Genomic DNA, 24,665 nt, shown 5'->3' on the forward strand with positions numbered 1-24,665 from the left:
ATGGTGTTTTGATTATGAAATTCCCTGACATTTCCAGGTTTTCCAGTACAAAAATGAATATTTTTCAGACATGTTTATCATTTTTTGGTTTTGAACCTTGTGCTTTTCAATTAAATATATAATCCATTAATTTCCATGAATATTTACTTTCACAACTTTCCTTTTAGCAAATTTCAATCAACATCAAATGTATTGTGTGCTACAATCACGTGCATCTAGCCTTCAGGCTAGGGTAACACAGGTACATTATTTCACCATTAACAGATCTCCACAATATAAAAACAGGGAAACTTCACAAACCATACACAATTTTTCATTTTCTCGCAGATTTATAGTGTCATAGAAAATGCTGCTTTTTTGCTTACATTTATAAGGACTCAGCATCTAGAGAATTTTTTGTTGCATATAGGAATTTTACAGGAAATGCCAACAAGACTAAGATCTATAAAATAATAGAAGATAACCTCATCTTCACCAACCTTTCCGATAATTATGATCATATTGTCAATGTACTTAAGTTTTCAATCAGATATCTGGACTGCAAGTTTTACTTTGATATTCTTTCTAATATCTAGTATTGTAAAAGGGAAAATTTATTACAGAAATTTGAAGGAACCATAATTTTGCACGAGACTGAGAATCATAAGAACGAAAGAAACAAGTTTCTAAACAATCTTTTTTGGGAGTGGAATCACAAGAACCGAATCCAGAAGTGCAAGTGAACTGCTGTTCATTTTGCAACTTTTTCTCTTGCAGACTCCAAAATGCATGTAAATTCCAGATGATCTGGAAAATTCCCCGACATTTCCATTTTCCAGACGTGTAGCAACCCTGTAGTGTATGGGTTTGGGAAAAGAGACGTGGTAGTATATAAATACGGAGAAACTAGTACTCACTTTTACCCACGAAGCTGTTTTTTTCTTTTTAGATTAATTTCAATGGCCACTGCCACCATCCTCGTTGGAACGTTCTCTGGCTGCCGTACAGCAAGTTCCCACGAGGATGGTGGCAGTGGCCACTGAAATTAATCGAAAAAGAAAAAACAGCTTCGCGGATAAAAGTGAGTACTAGTTTCTCCGTATTTATTACTTTTATAACTAAAACCACCTTCAATCATGCAAAACGCAGAGGATTGCCAGCACCGAAATAACTTATGAACATCAAGTGATGCTCAAATTTGTCTCATTATATTATGCCATTTGCAATCTACTAAGCTCCACCCTCGGTTGTGGCAGGCAGTTCAAAAAATTATTTCAAAACCAGAATCATTTGCCCTTACCACATTCCCAGTTGTCAGTTCAAATTCAATGTCCAGCAGTGCTATGATACAAGTCACGTTCCCATCCTTCACTGTCCATGGTACCTTGGAAACCGGGGCTGGTGTGGTGGTCGAAGTTGTTGTAGCAGCAGTTGTAGTTGTGGGGGGCTCTGTGGTTGTCGGTTCTCCAGTAGTGGTTGCCTCACTACTGGTAGTCGTTGCAGCATTAGTAGTTGTTGCAGCATTAGTAGTTGTTGGTGGGGCTGCAGTAGTAGTATCTGCTGTCTGCTTAGTTGTGGATTCTGTTGTTGAACTAGTTTGAGCTGGAAAAAAAATTGAATCAAATGTCATGTTGGTATTTCACAACTGTTTGGATATGATATCAATAATGTCACAAATATCACTTGGGCTAGGACGTTCATGATTTGTACATTTTTCTTGGTAAGTGTGACATGTTCTTGTGTACAAATTTTGTTCTATGTGACTGAGCATATTTTGCTCATATTCAGCATGCGTCTACTTCAAGGCATAATTTCTGAAGCTTCTCGTGTCAGACAAGGTAGCAAAGTCCTTCTTTGCTGGGCGGCAAGAGGGTTTCATACATTTGTATCTATGCAAAGAAGTTACTGTACACTCCTCCAAAAGTTACCTAACCACCCTGAACTATTACTAATTCTAGAATCATTAATGTGGCAACATAGCTCTCGAACACCAGCAGAGAATAGCCAATTTAATACAGCTCCATTTACTAGACAAGTAACACAGACTTACATTAATTATTTTAATATGAAGTCAAACTACAGGGTGTTTCAAAAAGAATCACCCGATTTCAAAAGGCTATATATTTTTCATTTATGAAACAGGAACTTGGAATTGCTTTTAAAATACACAGCTATACATAAATTTTTACATAAAAATGTTCAAGTGCTCAATGTGATTCCCTTTGAACGTTCGGCATGTCCATACGGTAGAAGAATTCATCTGGAGTCACTGCTGCTGTGATCCGATTTCACAGTTCATCCACAGTAGTCGGAAGTGGAGGCACAGAAACATCAATACTCTGTGCGGTAGGAGGTTCAACACCATACTATCGCCGAAATTCATGCTGCACTGTTGTAACAGATTCAAACACTTCAAAGTGCAGTACAAAGCTTTTTGTTGAGACATCGCCATCTTGCTTAAATCTGATGCAAGTGCAGGGGGGAGCGTGCTACTGCTACCTGCCGGCAATCATGTGAAACTCACGAATATCCTAACCGTATGTTGTTCGATGTGTTTTAGCGAACGGTTACAGAGTTTAATGACTTTGAAATCAGATTATTATTTTTGAAACACTGTGTATATTATTCCAACATATTAATAAACAAAACTGAAAACTACAAATATTTAGATACACAGTGAAAAACACAATGAACATTAACATGTTCAGAAGATTTAACAAATGGTCGTATGCTGTCTTAAATGTTAATTCGATTGGTTAGTATGCGCCACATGAAAATACAACACACTGTACACCACTCCAGAACATAGAGCAAGTAGCACCAAACAGAGTAGATGCCTCAGGGTTACACATAACCAAGTAGATGTGCAAGTGCAAAGAGAATCAAAAGGTACAAGGAACTAGACGGGGCTGTGTGTTCAAATTTGACTAATCTTCTCCAGGTGGAGTAAAACCAGATCAGGCTTTCAAACATGACTTTCACTTTTCAATTTGAGGATTAATTCCCTTAGTGTGGATGGCATATATATACACAGTATGACCGGAAAAGAAAATATCAAAAGTTGGCATTGTACAGCCGGTAACAGCGGAGATGCAGGGAAGCAAACCAAAATACATACAGTTTTCTTTATTTGTTAGGTATTAATGTAACCTAAAATCAACATGAAAACGTTTCGTGTATCAACACAGCTGAACAGACCAGAAGGGTAAGTTACTGTACATGTTCCAAATGTCCTCTGTCCAACACCAAACATTTCTCGTGGCGACGCTGCAAATTGCTAAATATCGCTGCAGTTGTGTCCCATGTAACTAAATGCAATACGTGCATGATGTTCATTTTCAACTGATCAATATCACGAGGCACTGGATCACAGTCGACAACTTCCTTCAGCATCTCCCACAAATATGCATCAGGCAGGGTGAGATGGCAGGGAATGGGTAATATGTTCACCCTGAGATCAGGTGAGTTAGCAGGGAACGGGGAGATCAGGTAACTCAGCAGGGAACAGGTAACCAGTTTGTCATGAGTGATGCACTGCAGAAGCTGTAGGGTTTGCCAGGCAGTGTGTGGTGTTGCTACGTCCTGCTGAAACCATTGTGTGTTAAAACAGATTTCAAGCCCGACAAAAAATGCTTCAGATCACGCACAAACCTTGAGACAACCAGGTCTCTGTACATCTCTTGATTAACGGTAAGTCAATTTCCACAGTCATCCTCGATAAAGTAGGGACCTATTATGCCATGACCAGAGATGGCTCCTCACACAGTAACCATCTGTGGTTGCAAAGGTCATGCTATCACATCAGTAGGTCGTTCAAATTCCAGAAATCGTGTCATTTGTTTATTCACTTAACCATTCATCTGAAAACCAGATATTGGCAAGGAAATTTTAATCTTTGTACACATTGGCCAATGTACGGTCACACAATAGATGACATGCATTCGTGTCCACATCTCGTAACAGATGACACACCTGCATATGATATGCAAAAGCTCCCAGTTTATGGACAAGTGTCTGCACGGATGTTTTCTTCATACCCAGTTCTTTAGCAATAAGTCGCTGACTTTTCCTCCCAGATCGCAGAATCTTCTCCAGCACTAACTCCCCATGCTCGATGTCTGTGGCTAATCGTTTTCTCCCAGATTGCGTTCCACACTGACACAGCACCGACCCAGTTTGACAAAATTTTGCCACTAGTAACAAAATTGTGCAGTTTTTGGAGTAGGTTTCTGGAAATCTTGCTCAAATAAGGTCAGCAGCTGTTTTACACTAGGTAATAATGCTCAACAACAAAGGTCTTCTCTCGAATACTCAAGGCCATTACGACCCTCCGTTCACCACACCTGTTCTCTATGAGCCAACAGGCTTCAACTGAGGCTTCCTGCATCTCTGCTGTTACCGACTGAGTACACTGTTGCCAACTTTTGGTATACTTCTGGCCATACTGTATAATATCCTTTGTTTGCTTAGACTAAATTTAGACTGCAGGTGGCGTATTCATCCAGACGTTGAGAACATAACAATCATGTTACGCAAGATTGCTCTAGCTGTATTAAAAACAAAAAGTAGAGGAAGACAAAAAATAAGATAAAATATAAGTTAGATGTGAAGAAGACAAAAAAGAAGAAAGAATATAAGTTAGACGTAAGAAAAATTGTCTGCTTTCATGCAGTGTGGTTCTTACATAATACAGGGTTATTACTAGAGCCCGGAAGTTCAGGCATTTATTTTCGTTAAAATAGGCAGGCAAAAAGGCATTTATAATGTGGTAAATAGGCACTAAAAATTTTAAAAAAGGCAAAATAAACCGAAAAAAGGCACATTTAGAAGTTGCTTACTTTTATCCATAATTTCTGGCAAATTTTTAAAATCTGAATTGGGAAGAGCATTTCAATTTTCTCCGTATTGATTGCACATAACTACAAGGTGCTTTTTAAGTTCTAAACATTCATTGATAGTCGTCAATATAACAAGCTAATGTAGCTGGATGCATTTTGGTAACAGCATTTTCACCTTTTAGAATATCACAAATTGTTTTCAATGTTTCAAGTCCTCATTCGCACTCACTACCCGTTAGCACTTTTCCGCAACTGCTCACCCCTTTTCTCCTGGCACTTCCATCATCTGCTGCATAGATTCCTCGAAGATTTTCATGGATGCTATAATTGTAATTGTATCTGGCAATGCACCATAATGTGCAAAAGTAAACTTGAATAGCACAGGAGTTTTTTCACTTCACGAATTGAAGCCGCTTCATTTTCTGGAAGAGCATCAATCACCTCACTGATTTTTTGAAGGTTGTTAGCATAATACCGTGCGTCCATTTCGATCTGCAGCCGAGAGATCGGGAGAAACGTGGCGGGCGGCGCTGACGGAGATGCCGACATTTGAGGCCTGTAATGCCCGCTTATTTTTGTGGACATCTTGCAAAACGAGCACTAACCTGTGTTATAACACGCAAAAGTTCTTCTGTAATTCTTCCAAGTTCCACCCTTATATACACAAATAAATACGCTTTAGAAATTATATTAAGAGCCACAGATAATACTCTGTAAAACATTTTAATCATAGTTTTGACCAGTAACGTCCTGCTTAAGTTTATATCCTTGAAAGAGTTGTGTGTCGATGGGGATCGTTTGGAGGTTTCGAATGTGCAACACTGTATCAAGATTACGCTGCAGACGAACCGTTAAAAGCTAATGGTGTTCGTGAGCTTCCTTGCAATCCGAAATCTCCTAGCTCAAGTTTTTTGTTCCTTCGCGACTACAGAGCTGTGAATATAGTGGCAGGCAGATGTAAACCAAGAGCGTGTTAATTTCGTACTGTGCGTAAGAGTGTTATTCTGGGTTACTTGCCGTTACTTGTTTGTGTTATTGCAGTGTGTATGTGTGTTGTGTCAGTCAGACGATTGGAATGCCAGCCGCAAGGTTCACGTTAGAACAAAGAATTTTTATGTATGACACTTACGTGAAAACAGACTCGTGTCAAGACGTGTGTAGGTGGACATCACTTTGAACAACTCTTATAACACAGGTTAGTGCTAGTTTTGCAATATTTATATAAATGTCTGCATATGTCCATAAAAATATGTGGGCATTACAGGCCGCAAATGTCGGCACCTCCGTCAGCGCCGCCCGCCACGTTTCTCCCGATCTCTCGGCTGCAGATCGAAATGGACACATGGTATATAGCTGCTGATATCCAGGTTCCCTATCTCGTCAAGACTGGTTGCTGAGGTAAACTAAGCTCAATCGCAACTTCCTGAAATTTTCGGGTTCGAGAGGGACATTTCAGAAATATTTTTTTTGTGTTCGAAATCAACCTATCCACTTCAGCAGTCAATCATGCACAAGAAATGTTAACCGAAAGGCAATTTCATGACTCAGCATGAAATACTTTTTTCTCACTTTTCTCCTTCAGCAATGTTGAAACATGCGTGAGTTCAATATTACTTAAATAAGGCGAAAATTATTCACATAATAAACGGAAGAAAAATAAATGCCAACAACATTTTTTGGGAGAAAAATAATTTATATACACATTTTTTTTAAAAAAAATGTCAAATTTCATTGAAAAAGGCAAAAAAAGGCATTATAATTAAAAATAGGCAGTGGGGTCCCAAATAGGCAAAATGAAAAGGCTTCCAAAACATTCGAAACAACATAAACGTATATCCGGAAAAATGTTATCAATATATGCAGTAGATAAAAAGAGGCATTTTGCCAAACATCCGGGCTCTAGTTATTACAAATGATCTTCCCAATTTCAGACATGTAAATCACGTTTAATGAAACTGATACAAAAAGGTCAATGTAAAGAGTAACTCAAAGGTTTTATTCCATTACCTCACAAGTGTTCAATGTGAGCCCCTTTAGTAACTCTACCCACATGTAGCCTGTAGTAGAGTTCCTGCCAAACACACTGTAGCATATCAAGTTTTATTTTTCCTGTGGAGGTTTGTTAAAAATGGAGTCTAGCAGCCACCATTTCCACAGAACATGCTTGATCTGCAAACACGCATCACAGATCCAATTGCAGAAATTGAACGTGATATGCTAGTGCGCATTTGGCAGGAACTCTACTACAGGCTACATGTGGGTGAGTTACCAAACGGGCTCACACTGAACATTGTGAGGTAGTAATGAGGTAATAAAATAAAACTTACTCTTTACATTGATGTAACATTTTTATATCAGAGTGTCCATCAAATGTGATTTACATGTGTATAAAAAATTAAGTTTGTTGATTTGCACTTGTTTCAAACACTTCCACACCATATTCTGCATTAACCTGAAGTACATACATGTCATCATGCTATGTATTATTGCATAAATGTATTTGCACATTATTGGATTATTTACATTTGTCGTGGAATATGAAAGCAATTCTATAAAAGCAAGTAGTGCATAAAAAATAAAGTCTTCCAATACTGGTGGGTATGACTTGAGATGACCAGACCCCTCACGATTTTCTTTATATTTGACATACTCTAATTGAGGCCTCCTAATCACGAATCTGGAGTTAAAATGTGTCTGTCACGTCTAGAAATTGCGAACCATTGACGCTAGCCTCATGAACCATTGGCGCTAGCCCCACGAACCATTGGTGCGTGGTTAGGTTAGGCAAACATAGTTAAATTTTGGTGTCGTGGTAGTATCAGGAATATATATTTGGTTGTGAAACACAAAAATTCACGAAAATCTACAGTTTCCATTCCGAAAACCAACGCCTTATTTTTGCTTATTTTGCAATTTCTATAAGTTTCCGACAAATTTTAACTTCAGATTCGTGATTAGGAGGCCGCAATTAATGAGTATGCCAAAATCGACATTTTCGGAAGAGACTTTCAGAAAATCCCACACTTTAAGAGGTTAAGAATCGTGAATATCCTCAAACAGTCTTTATTCTACTTTCGAGTTTTCACTGTCGATAATTATACTAACAGTTGATAGTTTTCAACATCATGGATCAAGTGAGAATATAAATCTTCTACGACAGGATTCTTCATGTAGTATGAGGACTTGTCTCCCAAGCCTGCTATTCTCTGTTGCTCTTAAGTGCTATGTTACCCAATTTAAGAATTCAGGACTTCGAATTTCATTTGGGTGAACAAATTAAGTTGCAAAGTGAACATACAGAGGCAGCAATCAGAGCATTGCAGGCAACTCCCCCTTCACATTTCGTCACTTCTTGTTCCACATCAGAATGGTGGTATGATCGGTGATTGTGACCAGTGGCATGCCCAAGGGGAGGGGGGGGGGGCTCAATACTCCTAAAGAAATAATATCAAAGGTAGGAACAGATGGCAAAATGACAGCTGACTACCAGAAAAAAGTGTACAGAACATCTCCCTTTCGAAAATCCTGGGCATGCCACTGATGGTGACCCTCTGTACCCCCGTGAGAAACTTGAAATTGGTTAGTGGGTTGGAAAGATTGCTATTCATATGAACACTTCTTGATTTTAGTGCATGGAGATGCATTGTAAGCAAATAATTAGCGATTTTATGAGGTATGATTTATGATGTCACACATGAGGAATGCCTATGTTCTTAGGTTAGGCCTGCTAGGTTTGGTTCTCTTAGGCCAGCCTCACACCAGATCAGACACAATAAGTCATTCTTGTTGCAAACCAACTCTGGGAACATTTAACATGGGGCTCTTATGAGCCACCTCACACCGGAGGAAACATTTAACTAGTCACATAGCGACAAAACAGTGAAGGTCCCAGAAATTTGATCTCTCAGGAGCACGATGCGACAAAACTCTTTGCGCATGTGCTAATCCTTTCTTCTCAGCACACCGCCTGCATGTGACTCATCACTGTATTGTTTGACAGCACATATTATATGTAAGTTTGACAGTGCGGTTAAGGTTAAAAACAGATCTTGATCCAGACAGCTAACCGTTCTTGTTCAAGCAAAGCCTCTGCTGTACGATTATTCATCGACTGAGCACAATAATAAGGACAAAGCTGATGCACTATGGAATAAAGTGGCACAGGAGATGAATTACATTACGTGAAAAAAATAGGCTTATTAGAAATTATCTTTTAATGTACAAAACCTATCTTAAATTGTACAAGAAAAACCATCTTCAGGCCAGTTTGATATTTATTGGTCGAATAACTATGTGGTTCCAGTACGCAAGTTAACCTTTTTCCTTTTTTGGTGGGGAGCATACATGTATGCATGATCATTTATATACCACAATATTTAGAGCAGTCCTTATGATAACAGGGTGGCCACTCTGGAACCATTATAAAATTGAAGCATAATTCCTGGTTTTCAAGGTGAACTTTTCAAAATTCAAGGCTACAAGATGATGTTCTCACTGTTTCAACCTTGCATACATATATATACATACACACACATACATATACATACACACACATACATATACATACACACATACATACATATACATACACACACACACACATATACATACACACACACACACACATACATACACACACACACACACACATACATATACACACACACACACATACATATACACACACACACACATACATATACACACACACACACATACATACATATACACACACACACACACACATACATACACACACACACACACATACATATACACACACACACACATACATATACACACACACACACATACATATACACACACACACACATACATATACACACACACACATACATATACACACACACACACATACATATACACACACACACACACACATACATATGAATGGCTTATTGCAGAAAGGGACCTGAGTCACATTTTTGAGGCATCGGAGTTACAACCTTTTCATCTCCACTGTGGCTAGCAGCATACTGCAGGGGGGCGCATTGAGGGTTGCAAAATTAACTATTCATTATGCTGAAAATGTGAGCCAACAACGGCACATTTCTTTCTTACACTATCAATATTATACAATTTTTCTTGTTTTTTTCTCAGAATTGTGCAAAAGTGACTCAGGTCCCTTTCTGCAATAAGCCATTCATATATATATATATATATATATATATATATATATATATATATATATATATACATACATATATACATATACATATATACACACACACACACACACACACACAGTATATTAATAATATAAAGGGTCTTTGAGATTCCAATGTATCCAAAAATTCTGATTCAATTCCATTAAACAGAATATATTATATATAAAGTATTTAATTTAAGGTATAGAGTTTACATTTGCCATTTCACATACTCTGACTCTTAATACATCTACAAAAAAGTCACAAATGTTACGGGATATACTAATCTACAAAAAATTAGTTATACAAGAATTTTAAACTCAAATTTGCCTATTAAAATTCAAGATCTCAATAAACTTCAGTCTGTCAGCTAGATTGTTTTGTGATTTGATTTGCTTTATTTTACTTCGCTTTTTGTGCCACTTTTGAGTAGTTTGAAAAGATGGGTATGAGTGACGATATTGATGAATGGACACTCACAAATGTCCATGCCCAGGCCAGGATTCGAACCCAAACCCTTGGCATCATAGCGCAATGTGCTAACCACTCCACCACAGGGACCGGCAGATAGATTGTTTTGCAAAGGGCACTAAGACTAATAGAAATAAGAAATCAGGCTAGACATAAATGTCCATGTAGGAGATAAATCAGAAGTAAATGAAGTCCACACAGCAGAACCTTTAGTTCCAGAACCTAACTTGACTGAAGTTAAAGATGCTATTAAAAGGCTAAAGAATAACAAAGCATCTGGCATTGATTTAATACCAGCCGGAGTTAATTAAATATGGTGGAAATTCATTAATATGTCAAATTCATAAATTAATTTGTTTAATATGGAATAAAGAAGAAATCCCTCAACAGTGGAAAGAATCCATAATTGTTCCTGTGTTTAAAAAAGGTGATAAAATGAACTGCAATAATTACCGTGGAATTTCTCTACTCTCAACAACATATAAAATATTATCTAACATTATTTTAACAAGACTAACCCCATATGCTAATGAAATTATAGGTGATTATCAATGTGGATTTGAACGTAACAGATCAACTACAGATCAAATTTCTCACATCAGACAGACACTTGAAAAAAAGTGGGAATATAATCAAAATGTCCATCAGCTATTCATTGATTTCAAAAAAGCACATGATTCGGTCAAAAGAGATAAATTATATAATATATTAGTAGAGTTGGGAATACCTAAGAAGCTTGTTAGAATGATAAAAATATGCACTAGTGAAACAGAAAGTAAAATTCGTGTCGGTATTAATAGGTCTGACAAATTTACTATTCATGATGGAATAATCAAAATCTAATTATTGATAACAACTCGTTTGAACCAGTTTCCAAATTCAAATACTTAGGAGTAATATTAACAAATCAAAATTATATTAAAGAGGAAATAAAAAGTAGGCTTAATTCAGGAAATGCATGTTACTTCTCTCTTCATAAACTTTTGTCTTCTCGTTTAATATCTAAGAAACTAAAAGTTAAAATTTACAAAACCGTAATTTTGCCTGTAGTATTATATGGATGTGAAACTTGGTCCCTTACATTGAAAGAGGAACATAAATTGAGAGTATTTTAAAATAAGATCCTTAGGAAAATCTTTGGACCTAAACGGGATGAGGAGACAGGTGAGTGGAGAAGGTTACATAATTTAGAACTACATAATTTGTATTCATGTCCAGATATTATTAGAATAATTAAATCAAGAAGACTGAGATGGGCAGGCCATGTGGCACGAATGGGAGAGGAAAGAGGAGTTTACAGGATTCTTGTTGGGAAAAAACCTGATGGTAAGAGACCTGTAGGAAGGCCAACGCGAAGATGGAGGGACAACGTTGAGATGGACCTAAGGGAAATCGGTAGGGATGGAAAAGAGTATATAGAACTTGCTCAAGATAGGGAAAGATTGGAAGGCCTGTGTTGCTGCAGCCATGAACCTTCGGGTTTAAGAAGGCTAGGGAGTTAGTTAGTTAGACTAACAAAGTAAACAGATTCAGTTTTATTTTTCACTCAGCTTTCCTTTCCTCCCTCCATGATAATAGAAGCTAAACCGTGAAATACTTGCCTCAGGGCATTTATAAATATGTATAAACTCAATTGGATTTGTATTAATAAAAGTTGCAATTTTTCACTTCTACGGAGAAAAGTTCAGGCAGAATTCATCTGGAGCCAAAAATTCATGTATAATTCCTGGAATTTCCGGTGAGTAGCCACCCTGGATAAGCACAACAAACCAACTTGTACCGAAAACTTTCTTCCCAGAAAAAAAGCCCTGATAACAATAATTAATATTTGTTTTGTTGGAAGCAAAGTGACTTGTCGTGCCGCTTTGTGTCCCTTCATGTAGCATTGCATTGTGTTGAGTCGCATCAGATCCGGTGTGTGGTTGGCCTTAACATAAATATTGTTGAAGTGAACGTCGCAAGTGGAAAACTAGAACGTGTGCTACTAAACATGCTGTCACGTTGTTCTACGATACTTAAAATTTAAGATTTCTTCAATAGAGTCTGCATGTACATTCAGGAGTTCAAGAGTTACCAAGAACAAGAAGTGTGGGAAGTGTAGCAGATGTTATTTTTAAAATATTACACTTTTCTTTTCGTGGTGATAGTAATTACACGTTATCCTTCGATATCCACCCTTGATTTCTTGCGTGTATGACGAAAGTGGTCCGGGATGCGAAGAATTGCACGTGCCGTGGTCACATTTCGAGAATTAATATCTCGCGTATTTGTGGTTTCCGCATGTTAAAATCACTTTCAGGCACCTTAAAACATCGAAATGTGAGGACTGGAAAGAAAAAAGTTGGAATTTTCAAAGGGGTACGATCAGTCACCAGCCCCTTACGATCTTTGCTGACACTCAGCTATGCAACAGTTGGTCCATAATAACATTTTGCCATTTTTGAAACTATTCACTGAAATATTTCTACTACATCTGAAGCACCAGTGTGATACAACTAAAGGCTTACTGAAGCCTACTAACAGGTGGCGCTTTCCCCAAAAGGAAACAAAATTTCACACACACCTTGATCCTAGTCAGCCACCTCAAAAATCATTAAATTTATACAAAAGCAGCAGCCAGAACTATATTCCAGCCCCGAAAAGAATGTCATTTGCAACAGGAATCTGCATAATTATAATATTTAATGTATCACTTGTAACTACTACAAGAATAAGTTAAAATCCAGTTACTTTTGGGAACCTCTCATGACATTATACAAGTTACAACTAAAAGGTAGGGTGCCAAGTAGCAAACTTTCCTTCAGTCAAGCCCTCCTCCCTAAATAACTAACAGCACTTTCAAATTTTAGCACTAAAATTACTGCAAGTCCAGTATCCCAAGCTTAAAAAAAAATAGTTTAAACAAGGGTAGCAAAAAAGCCCGTTTTTTTTTGTTTTTTTAATAAACTGAAATTTTGGCTTTTTACTAATCCCGCCTAACCTATTTCACTTACAATGTCAGTTACAAGTTTCGAGGTTCGTAATGTCATATTTTGGATCTAGCTAAATAATTTTACATGGTGTAGCAGCCAACAGACAGACACTGGCCATTTCTTATAGTTACTAATTTGTTTTTGCCATATGCGAGTTTGTGTATTACATACCCAATGCCACTGTCTTATAATCACGGGGTGCCAGGTTTCATCCTCAGTGGAGACATATTACATACTGATTTAGATTCCAACTGTAGGCCCAATCCTGATTAGCCTATCTGAGCATAAAACTCTATGAATTCAATGTAGAAATTTGTACTTTAAATTTACACATGGGCATCTTTTTACAGTACAGAGAAAAATGAAAGTTGCGAAACAAGGAAATTGCAGCCAAGTAATGTACAGTTCATTGATTTGAAACAGTTTGGGGGGAAAAGTCTAAGAAAGGCCACTCAAAAAACCAACGCAGTTTTCTTTCCGACCACTGCCAACTCTAGTCTAAACTGAACTCACCAATGTGTGACAGGTCAAGTAACTGTCTTCCACCTTCTCTACCTAACTTGTACACCTTGAACTATAATTTGCAGACTAACTAGGCCATTGCATCCAGACCTATGGCCAGTATAATCCTCAGAGGAACTTGTGTTGTGTGCAGTGTATTTATGTTTGTGATTGTCTCTTCATCAGTCATCCATCTCATATCACCATTCATCCTCATCTTCGTCATTAGGCCAAAAGAAAAGTAAAACCAACTAAATCGTACTTGAGATTACCTGAGCATGCCGGAGACAGAAAAAAATCTGTCAAATAGCATTAATGTGTAAAATGTTACAAGTGATGCTGACACGAGATACCAGTCAAATTATGTGGAAAGGGGGGGAGGGGAATGTTACTATACAGTAGCTAAATTAAATAATGACGAACTATTACTGACCCCTGGAGTGGGTGTTCCTTTGATTAAAACTATGAATCTGAGAGATGTCCCACCAGTCTTTTAACCGAAAGCCTCTCCATGCTGAGACAATTCCCTAATTTGCCACCAGAAAAGTGTCAAGAAGCATTCTGCATGTGCAGATTCTCTCTGTGTACAGTCCCACACAATTAAGTTGAGAGAAATGGCCGCTCTGTGAGTGATGCAACTGCCCTTGAATCAGATAGAGCGCGGGACTTCTCGCTGTAACGGGCCAAAAGAAACTAATGTTCGTGCGAGCGAAATGTTACCAACTGTTGAAAAGAATTAAGTGCAATGACTGGTGAAGCAAGTGAAGTGGCAGTGCACAGAGCTTTCTTTCTGATGTTTTATTTAGTTTATTAGTGAGTGTTCGTGTGTAATTGTTACGACAGCACGATAAATGGATAGAAGCCAAATTAGAAAAGGCATAATGATGCAAGGAACATTGTATTTAATGTATATAAATTCTTTCTTAATAAGGGCAACAAATCAAATGCCATGGAAAAGCTATAGTGACCCCAAAAGTGACGGACCTGCTTGGACGGTTTCGATGAAGCCGTAGTGCAAAGAACAGTACACAATTTGTATGCTAAGGGTATTCTTATTACGATCGATAGGTTAAGAGAACTAACTAACTAACTAAAACTAACTCTCTAGCCTTCTCAAACCCGAAGGTTCATGGCTGCAGCAACACAGGCCTTCCATGTTTCCCTATCTTGAGCAAGATCTATATACTCTTTTCCATCCCTACCGATTTCCCTTAGGTCCATCTCAACGTTGTCCCTCCATCTTCGTCTTGGCCTTCCTACAGGCCTCTTACCATCAGGTTTCCCAACAAGAATCCTGTAAACTCCTCTTTCCTCTCCCATTCGTGCCACATGGCCTGCCCACCTAAGTCTTCTTGATTTAACTATTCTAATAATATCTGGACATGAGTACAAATTATGTAGTTCTAAATTATGTAACCTTCTCCACTCACCTGTCTCCTCATCCCTTTTAGGTCCAAAGATTTTCCTAAGGATCTTATTTTCAAATACTCTCAATTTATGTTCCTCTTTCAATGTAAGGGACCAAGTTTCGCATCCATATAATACTACAGGCAAAATTACTGTTTTGTATATTTTAACTTTTAGTTTCTTAGATATTAAACGAGAAGATAAAAGTTTATGAAGAGAGAAGTAACATGCATTTCCTGAATTAAGCCTACTTTTTATTTCCTCTTTAATATAATTTTCATTTGTTAATATTACTCCTAAGTATTTGAATTTGGAAACTGGTTCAAACGAGTTGTTATCAATAATTAGATTTTGATTATTACCTAACACTTGGTTTCGGCCTGTAAACATATATTTAGTTTTCTCTTTGTTAACTTCCAAACCTATCTCTTTAGCAGTTTTGAAAAATATTTTAGCATTATTCTTAATTGTATTCACATCATCCCCCAGTAAGTCTACATCATCTGCATATGCTAACAACTGAGTCACACCATTTAATTTTAGTCCTTCTTTAGTTTCTTTTACCTTCCTAACAGCATATTCTAAGGCAAAATTAAAGAGCAATGGAGATAATGCATCTCCTTGTTTTAACCCATCATGAATTGTAAATTTGTCAGACATATTAATACCCACACGAATTTTACTTTCTGTTTCACTGGTGCATACTTTTATCATACTAACAAGCTTCTTAGGTATTCCAAACTCTACTAATATATTATATAGTTTATCTCTTTTGACCGAATCATATGCTTTTTTGAAATCAATGAATAGCTGATGGACATTTTGATTATATTCCCACTTTTTTTCAAGTGTCTGTCTGATGTGAAAAATTTGATCTGTAGTTGATCTGTTACGTTTAAATCCACATTGATAATCACCTATAATTTCATTAGCATATGGGGTTAGTCTTGTTAAAAGAATGTTAGATAATATTTTATATGTTGTTGAGAGTAGAGAAATTCCACGGTAATTATTGCAGTTCATTTTATCACCTTTTTTAAACACAGGAACAATTATGGATTCTTTCCACTGTTGAGGGATTTCTTCTTTATTCCATATTAAACAAATTAATTTATGAATTTGACATATTAATGAATTTCCACCATATTTAATTAACTCAGCTGGTATTAAATCAATGCCAGATGCTTTGTTATTCTTTAGCCTTTTAATAGCATCTTTAACTTCAGTCAAGTTAGGTTCTGGAACTAAAGGTTCTGCTGTGTGTACTTCATTCACTTCTGATTTATCTCCTACATGGACATTTAAAAGGTCATTAAAGTAGTTCTTCCATCTATTTAGAATATCACTTGGGTCAGCTAGAAAATCACCGTCTTTATCTTTTATCAAGTTTACTTTAGGTTGCCACCCCTTTCTAAACTCATTTACACCTTTATATAAATCTCTGATATTTTTATTTTTGCTGTTTGTTTCAATTTCGTTAATTTTGCTTTTCAAGTAATCTCTTTTTTTACTTCTAAATGTGCGGTTAACTTCTCGCTTTATTCTATTATAATTGTTTAGATTTGTATCATCAGAGTTATTTAACCATCTAAGTCTAGCCTGATTTCTTATTTCTATTAGATTATGACATTCATTATCAAACCATGGCTTACTTTTTCTCGGTTTATGGTATCCTATACTTTCTTTAGCTGCTGATTCTATTGCCTTACGTATGTGCTCCCAATTCTTATTTACGTCTGTTTCATTTATATTTTCATCATCACTTAAATGCTGCAAAACATCAAATCTATTTGACAGTTTAATTTGGTAATCTTTCTTAATTCTTTCATCAGTAAACTTTCCTGTATCAAATTTTAGAATTTTTAGATTTTGTTGCTTATGATTTATCACTGAGAGTCTTTCTCTTAATTTAGCAATTACTAAATAATGGTCACTGGCACAGTCAGCACCTCTATGTGTACGAACGTCAATTATACTAGTATGCCTTCTCTTATCAATGAGAATATGATCTATCTGATTATGAGTTTTACCATCTGGAGAAGACCAGGTATATTTATGGATATCTTTATGTTTAAAAGTGGTACTTTTCACAATTAAATTCTTTGAGGTTGCAAAAGTAATCAATCTTATACCATTATCATTACTTAATTCATGAAGACTTTCTTTACCAATCGTGGGTTTAAATGTCTCTTCTTTGCCAATCTGTGCATTACAGTCACCTAACACAATTTTCATATCATACTGAGAAAATTTATCAAAGACCTGTTCTAACTCTGTATAAAAATCATCTTTAGTATTATCATCTTTATCTTCCGTTGGTGCATGTATGTTTATTAAAATAATTTTACACCATCTTCCCTGTAAAACTGCATATGATATCCTATCATTAATAAATTCTACTGTTTTAAGAGCCGAGATAATTCTATTATTTATAAAAAAGCCTGTTCCAAAATTATGATTTTCAGTACCACCATAGAAAAAAGTATAATTTTTAGTTTTACAATTCCCTTCTCCTGGCCACCTAACTTCCTGGACAGCTACTACATCTAATTTATACTTAACTATTTCATTAACTGTACACTGAAATGCCCCAGGCCGGTAAAGGCTCAGAACATTCCAGGTGCCTAATTTAATATTCCTATTCCTAATGTAGATCTTATCCTTAGTCCAGGGACCTCCCAAAGTAGTCCCCACCCGGAGATCCGAACGGGGGACTATTTTACCTCCGGAATATTTTACCTTGGGAACATCCATGGCCTTATATTGTTGTTTCTTGACATGTCTTTTTACAGTGCAGAGTTGTCAGCTCTACGCCTAACCCCCAATATGAATGGAGGAACTACTACACAAGACAAACACAAACACATTAGACAGCACAATTACTACACAAGACGAACATAAACACATTAGACAGCACAACTACTACACAAGACACACACAAACACATCACAACTATAACAAAATATAAACACAAACACACCACAACTACTACACAAGACAAACACAAACAAATTAGACAACACAACTACTACGCAAGACAAAACCAACATACTAGACAGCACAACTACTACACAAACATACTAGACAGCACAACTACAACACAAGACACATACATACACACCACCGATACTACACAAGACAAACAGAAACACATTAGACAGCATAACTACTACACAAAATAAACACAAACACACTAGACACCACAACTACTACACAAGACAAACCTAAACACACTACACAGTACAACTACTGCACAAGACACAAAAACACATAACAACCACTACACAAGAAAAAACACAAACGCACAACTACTACTACACGGATGAGTCTACTATATTTATTAATTTTAGATTATTAACTATTTATGCGAAGGTACCAAACGTCCCAATTTGGTCGGTACAGTTCATTAAGATTAAGAGAACTGGAAGAAAATATTAATTTCGAAGGATCACATTGGGCCTTGCGTGAAATTCTCTTGAAGTTAGGATTTAGATTAAAAAAGGCATGGAATTTGAAACAGAAAAATTATTTGAGAGAGAAATGATATTGTTGTTTTAAGAAGAAAATTCCGAATTAAGAGATTTGCGCACAAAGGAACCCAATAGAAATTTAATTTATCTCTATGAAAGTTTTATTCGTTGGATTCCCAGGACTCTGGAGGATTTAAAGTTCCTACTGGCAAGGGCACGCGCTTCATTATGGTACATGCCGGGGTCAAGAATGGTTTTGTGAATGGTGCAAAATTATTGTTTCTGTCCAAATGAAAAGTGGGCGATTATAATTGGGAGATGAATGGGAATAATTTTATGACTTTGTTCAAGAAGAAATTACTTGCAAACTTTCCTGCGAATTGTGTAATCATTTGTGATAATGCTCTATACCATAACTTGTTAACTGAGAAAATACCAACATCTAACAGTAGGAAAGCTGAAACGATCTCATGGTTAGCTTCACATAATATACCCCATAGCGAAGACTGAACTATACGAACTTGTGAAACAAAAATAAGCAGGCACATAAGCAATACATGATAGATGAGGTTGCAGCGAACACAGGTCATAAGGTATTGCGTCTGCCCCCATACCATGCAGATCTAAATCCCATAATAGAGTTAATTTGGGCGAATGTAAAAACTAGCTACATCGCTAGAAAGAACTGCACATTCACCCAACGAAGTGTACGCATTCTCATTGACGAGGCATTCCAACAAGTATCAGTTGAAGATTGGAGGAAAGCAGTCTAGAATGCACGTAAATGGGAAAAATTTTATTGGGAGAAGGACTGTATCATCGAAGAAAATATTGACAATTTCATCATCAATATGGGAGAGTCAAGTCTTCTGTCTAATTCTTCCGACAGTGAACAAGATGACTGCGACATAACAGAGCTTGACAAGACTCCACGGATGATGACCTTTGATGTTTTCAAATTACGGATTAAAGGCAAAGAATAAACTGTTTATCCATTTATTGTGTAAGAGAATACTTATAATGGTTATAATTTTCTTAGCATGTCCTCTTAACACAGTGATATTTCAGTTACACAATGTAATTATTTTTCAAATCTCCCATCTCCCGTTGTCAGCTGATTGCCCGCGATTCACATGAGTCAAGCGTTCGCTGTAGGTTGGTACTCCTGCAGCAGCACCGACAGCCATTTGTCTCAAGTTAATTCTGCGGGACTGTAGTGGATTACAGCAATGATTTGAAATGCATCAGTCAACCTGAACCTACACATAGTAGTCATTCCATACGAAAGTTGACAAACAAGGTTTGTTGCAGGATTCAGAATTATTACTAAAAATAGTTTCATGGATTTTAAATAAAGCTAAAATTAAAAATGCATAACATTGGTCAATTAATATTTTCAAATTTGCAAGTTTGCAACATTGGCATATTTTTTATTGTCCATTTTCTACAAGTGAGAGTTTTTGCAGATCAAGGTAGTTCGGTTTCACACTTCAACAGAGTGCAATGTGATTACAGTTAATATGCATAAATTAATTGATTTTTATAAGGTTCATGTCTCACCTGTCAAAAAATATGCATATTTTTCATAGTAACAATATGCTTCATTGCATAAAAGGAAAACTTTGTGAAACTCCTGACCTTGAATGTAAAAGATTATTCATGAATGAATGTATATGTGGAGCAGGGCACGAAAATTCCGGTCGCCAAGTCGCCATTGGCGACCAAAAGTTTGGGGCTGGCGACTAAAATTTTGTTGTTTCAAATGTGTGTCAAACATGCCCGAACATCTCAATCCAATGTTCATTGGTTTTGGAAAGCGAGCTGATTGAAAACCCCGTGTCCACTCAATGCCGACCCCATCTTACAAATTTATTTAATGTAGCATACTATGTAGCTAAACATCAGCCTTCTGATGGATGAATCCAGATAGACCATCAGTCGAGCATGCAAATGTGTACGTATGTTCGATACATGGATGCAAATTATGGCCACATCAAAGAGGACCTTTTAGGAGTAATAGAGCTCACAAACTCTACTTCTGCTGGTTACTTCACAGCCATAACTGATTACTTTGAAAAGGCAATAGGTTCAAATAAATACAGAAACAAGTATTACATTGTTGGCTTGGCTACTGATGGTGCAGCAAATATGGTCAGGCACAAATCAGGATTGGCTGTGCAAATGAAAGCTATTTGTAATAAAATGATAACTATTCACTGCCTTGCACATCGTTTGCAGTTAGGTGTGTTGGAGTTAAATATCGTAGAGCATTTGATTCCGTGATTAGGAATATTTTTCAGTTTTATCATGGCTCTGCTAAAGACTTGACCTCTTGAGAGAAACGGCAGAAGTTATAGGAGAAGAAATTCTAAAACTGAGTGGTATCCACACTATTAGGTGGTTAGCCAATAAAAAAGTGCTGTAAGAGATCTCTTGAAATCATGGAAAGCTGTTGTGACCAATCTTGAACAGGTGCTCCATAGAAAAGACAATGATGGCGCTAAAGCTAAAGGTTTGCTGAAAAGTTTGAAGCAATTTAAATTTGTTAAGCTTCTGTACTTCCTTTTGGATTTTTACAGGAAATTGAACCCTTTAAGCGTGACACTACAAAATAAGAATCTTTTGATTTCATCTCTGAAAGTAAGAATTGAACACTGTATTTCAGTTTTGGCTGACCTGGAATCTAATGTTGGACCAAGCGAACAAGATTTCTTGGACCATGTATCCATTTCAGGGAAGATCAGGGATGTGCAGCTCACAAACATTCAAAATGGAGAGCAAGAGTTTCAGACTGTTAGAGGAAACGTAATTAACAATGCGAAGGTGTACATCACAGAAAGATTGCAATCTATATCAATAGATGTGATTGCATCTCTGCATGTTTTCGACACCTTGGGTTGGCCTCCCAAAGAAAATATTCTTCAGTTTGGGATAGAAGAAATAAAGAAGCTCTAAATGTACTTGAACCCGAGCCTCTATAATGAGAAAATAGATGTTCTGTTAGCAGAGTGGACAGAATACAAACTTTTGTTTTCTTCTCTGACTTTGAATCAGACACTGGAGAAGATTCACAGTGAGGAGTGTTCAGCAAGATTCCCAAATTTGTTCCACATTTTGACATTTTCTGCTGTTCTACGAGTGAGCACAGCTTCATGTGAGAGGTTTCAGGTGTCACAACAGACTGAAGACTGCTTACAGGAACTCTCTGACGACTGAGACACTGGATAATTTGCTCCCAGTTTCCGTAAATTGACCCCCCCCCCCCCCTCTGTCAGTGTTTGACCCAGCAGCTGCGATTGATAAGTGGTACTTCAGTGTAGAACGACAGCGCTACACAAACATTAATTCCTAAGGCATGTTATTTTTAATAATTGCTTATATTTTTATTATTTATCAATATAAAATACTGGCGACCAAAGACTTGAGTCCGGCGACTGACTTCAAATTTGAAATTTCATGCCCTGATGTGGAGTATACTTGCTGTGACGGGTGACATTAAAAATTAGGGCTGAGCCACCAGCGGTATCGGAAAGTACTGGTTGGAATTCATCTACCGATACCAGCCAATACTTTGACATATTGGTCTTTCATGGAGTCCTCAAAAATTCCACGTGATACTTTTGCGGAGTCTAATTGCACTTGAATAATGCAAAATTCAAAGTTTATTCTTATTTTGAGATTACACAACATTATTTTGATATCCTGATGTAATTCTTGAATATTCTAAAGCAAATTTCTTGGTAAATTGATGCATATAATTTGAGATGAATATTTACACACCAATATTTATCTATATTCCGAAGAAATTTTAATTATTGCAATTTTCAGGTATCGGTGGGAATCAGTAAGAGTATCAGCATCGGTATCGGTTCAGCCCTAGTAAATATAGCATTAATTGCACCTTAATTAAAATGCTGGCTGTGCAGAGGGTTCAATACCTTTTGTGTCAGAAACATTTGTGAAGGTCTTTCTTGCATATTTTCATTAACTTTAGGTCTACATCCTGGTTACTTAATTACGTTAAAGGGAAATCTGAAATGAGCTAACTCTTACGTGTTGTGCATGGTTACATGGTGCCATGAATTCCCGATCCAAGACAAATTTGATGTTTGGGTGTTCCTAAGGAATAAAACTTTCCTAATTTTAGACCTGAATCATACAAGGCCAGAATTCCTGCTGGATTTTCCAGTTGGACTTGGGACTAGTTGTGAGGTACCTGCTCATCTGCTAATTTTAGTATCAAGACACTCGTGATCATTATGTTCATAGACTTTTGTTTCTGCAAAGTATTGTGTAGACTAGTGTCTTGAGGTAGAGCATTGTAGAAGAATAGATACTGCACTTTTCCTTACAATTGCCAAAATTAAAGGTAAAGCAAGCGCTAGGAATTAGCTTAAAAGAAAATATGACTGTCTAGGTTTTAATGAACTCTTGTATGCATTCATTAAATAAAAATATTTTGTTCAATGCCCGGTTCGCCCAACCATCTTTAAAACATTCTTAACGAGTTGATAGTTAACGCATCACTAAAATCTTAGCAGCCTGTTAAACTTTTAATGTTCGCTCAAGCGATTTTATAGGCCCGTTAACTAACGACATGTTAGAGACGTTTTGCTTTGATGCCTTGCTATTCTCATACTTTCATACGAGAAATGCAACGTTTTCATTGGTTGCACCGTGGACAGTAGACTGTGCGTAAGCGGATTTGTTTTTGTTTTTTTGTATGAAATCCCAGGAACAAAAATAAATAAAGTAGTGTGTAACACATAAATATATGTTTAAGAAATGAATGTTAGTTAGGTATTTACGTCTGCACACTGAAAATGTTATGTATTAGGATTAACAGTTACATTGTAATTTCGTAAGTTAGATTTAAATGAGTGCCTACCGACTGCCAATACAAGATCATAAATATATAAATAAAAACTACTGTTCTAGGTTAGGGTAATCTGTTTGAAGTTTGATAAATTTAATTATATTAAAATGGCATTGCAAAAGAGGCCTAAAGGTAGAAATGAACGTGTGTTTGCTATAATAATTTTCCTCAACAAAAGAGAACATTTCACGAAATGTACACCATGCATAACTTAACTTACTGTGCCATGGCAATTAATTAATATGTAAATATTGCAAGTCACTTCTATTGGCATTGATGTGAATGTGGCATTGCAAACAAGAAATCTACTGTTTCCAAATAATCACTGACAAAAAAAAGAAGGCACGTAAAATGTTTACCAGTATGATTACCGTTCATGCATATGTACAAGGGACGTTTCTGAATGATTGTGTTTTTGTTTCGTACAAATATTTTTCAAAGAAAAATATATAATACAATACGATATTTTATATTTGATTTATCATAAATGGTAAAAAGGACAAGTACACTGTTAGACAGTATCCTCACCACTTGTACGAACGTACCGTGCAAAGAATAATTTCCGAATGCGTGGTTGTGTGTTTTACAAACAAATATGCATACTTTTACAATGTCCATGCACGAACCTACATTACCAGAAACAGCTTAGGATTAAGCTTTTTTCTTAATGAAACATGCATGTGTAGTACGGTACTTTACGTTATGCTTGGTTATTCATTATGTGATGAAATTGTAGTCATTCAGAAAATGTACCTTGTACATGGAACAGTTTATTAATATGATATTTTACATTTGATTTATCATAACTGGTAAAAAAAAAAAACAAGTGCACTGTTAGACAGTACCATTACCACTTGTAAGTATGTACAAGGACAAATTTCCAAATGGATGGTAGTTTGTTTTTCAAACAAATATGTATACTCTTACAATTTCCATGCACGAAACGACAACACCGTTAAACTGCTTAGGACGTGAAGCTTTTT

At 36.6% G+C, this 24,665-nt stretch overlaps 1 protein-coding gene across 1 annotated transcript in view; it reads right to left on the reverse strand.

The window, feature by feature from the left end:
* Positions 1 to 24,665, reverse strand: part of LOC145984899 (lysosome-associated membrane glycoprotein 2-like) — a 51,383-nt gene that overhangs the window by 18,480 nt on the left and 8,238 nt on the right. The window contains exon 2 of the mRNA XM_083118272.1: positions 1,280 to 1,581. Coding sequence (XP_082974398.1) covers positions 1,280 to 1,581 — 302 coding nt within the window. The remainder of the gene's footprint in view (positions 1 to 1,279; positions 1,582 to 24,665) is intronic.

Source organism: Lepisma saccharinum, chromosome 3 (genome assembly GCF_977018435.1).
Source record: "Lepisma saccharinum chromosome 3, izLepSacc3.1, whole genome shotgun sequence".
NCBI classification, from domain to species: Eukaryota; Metazoa; Arthropoda; class Insecta; order Zygentoma; family Lepismatidae; genus Lepisma; species Lepisma saccharinum.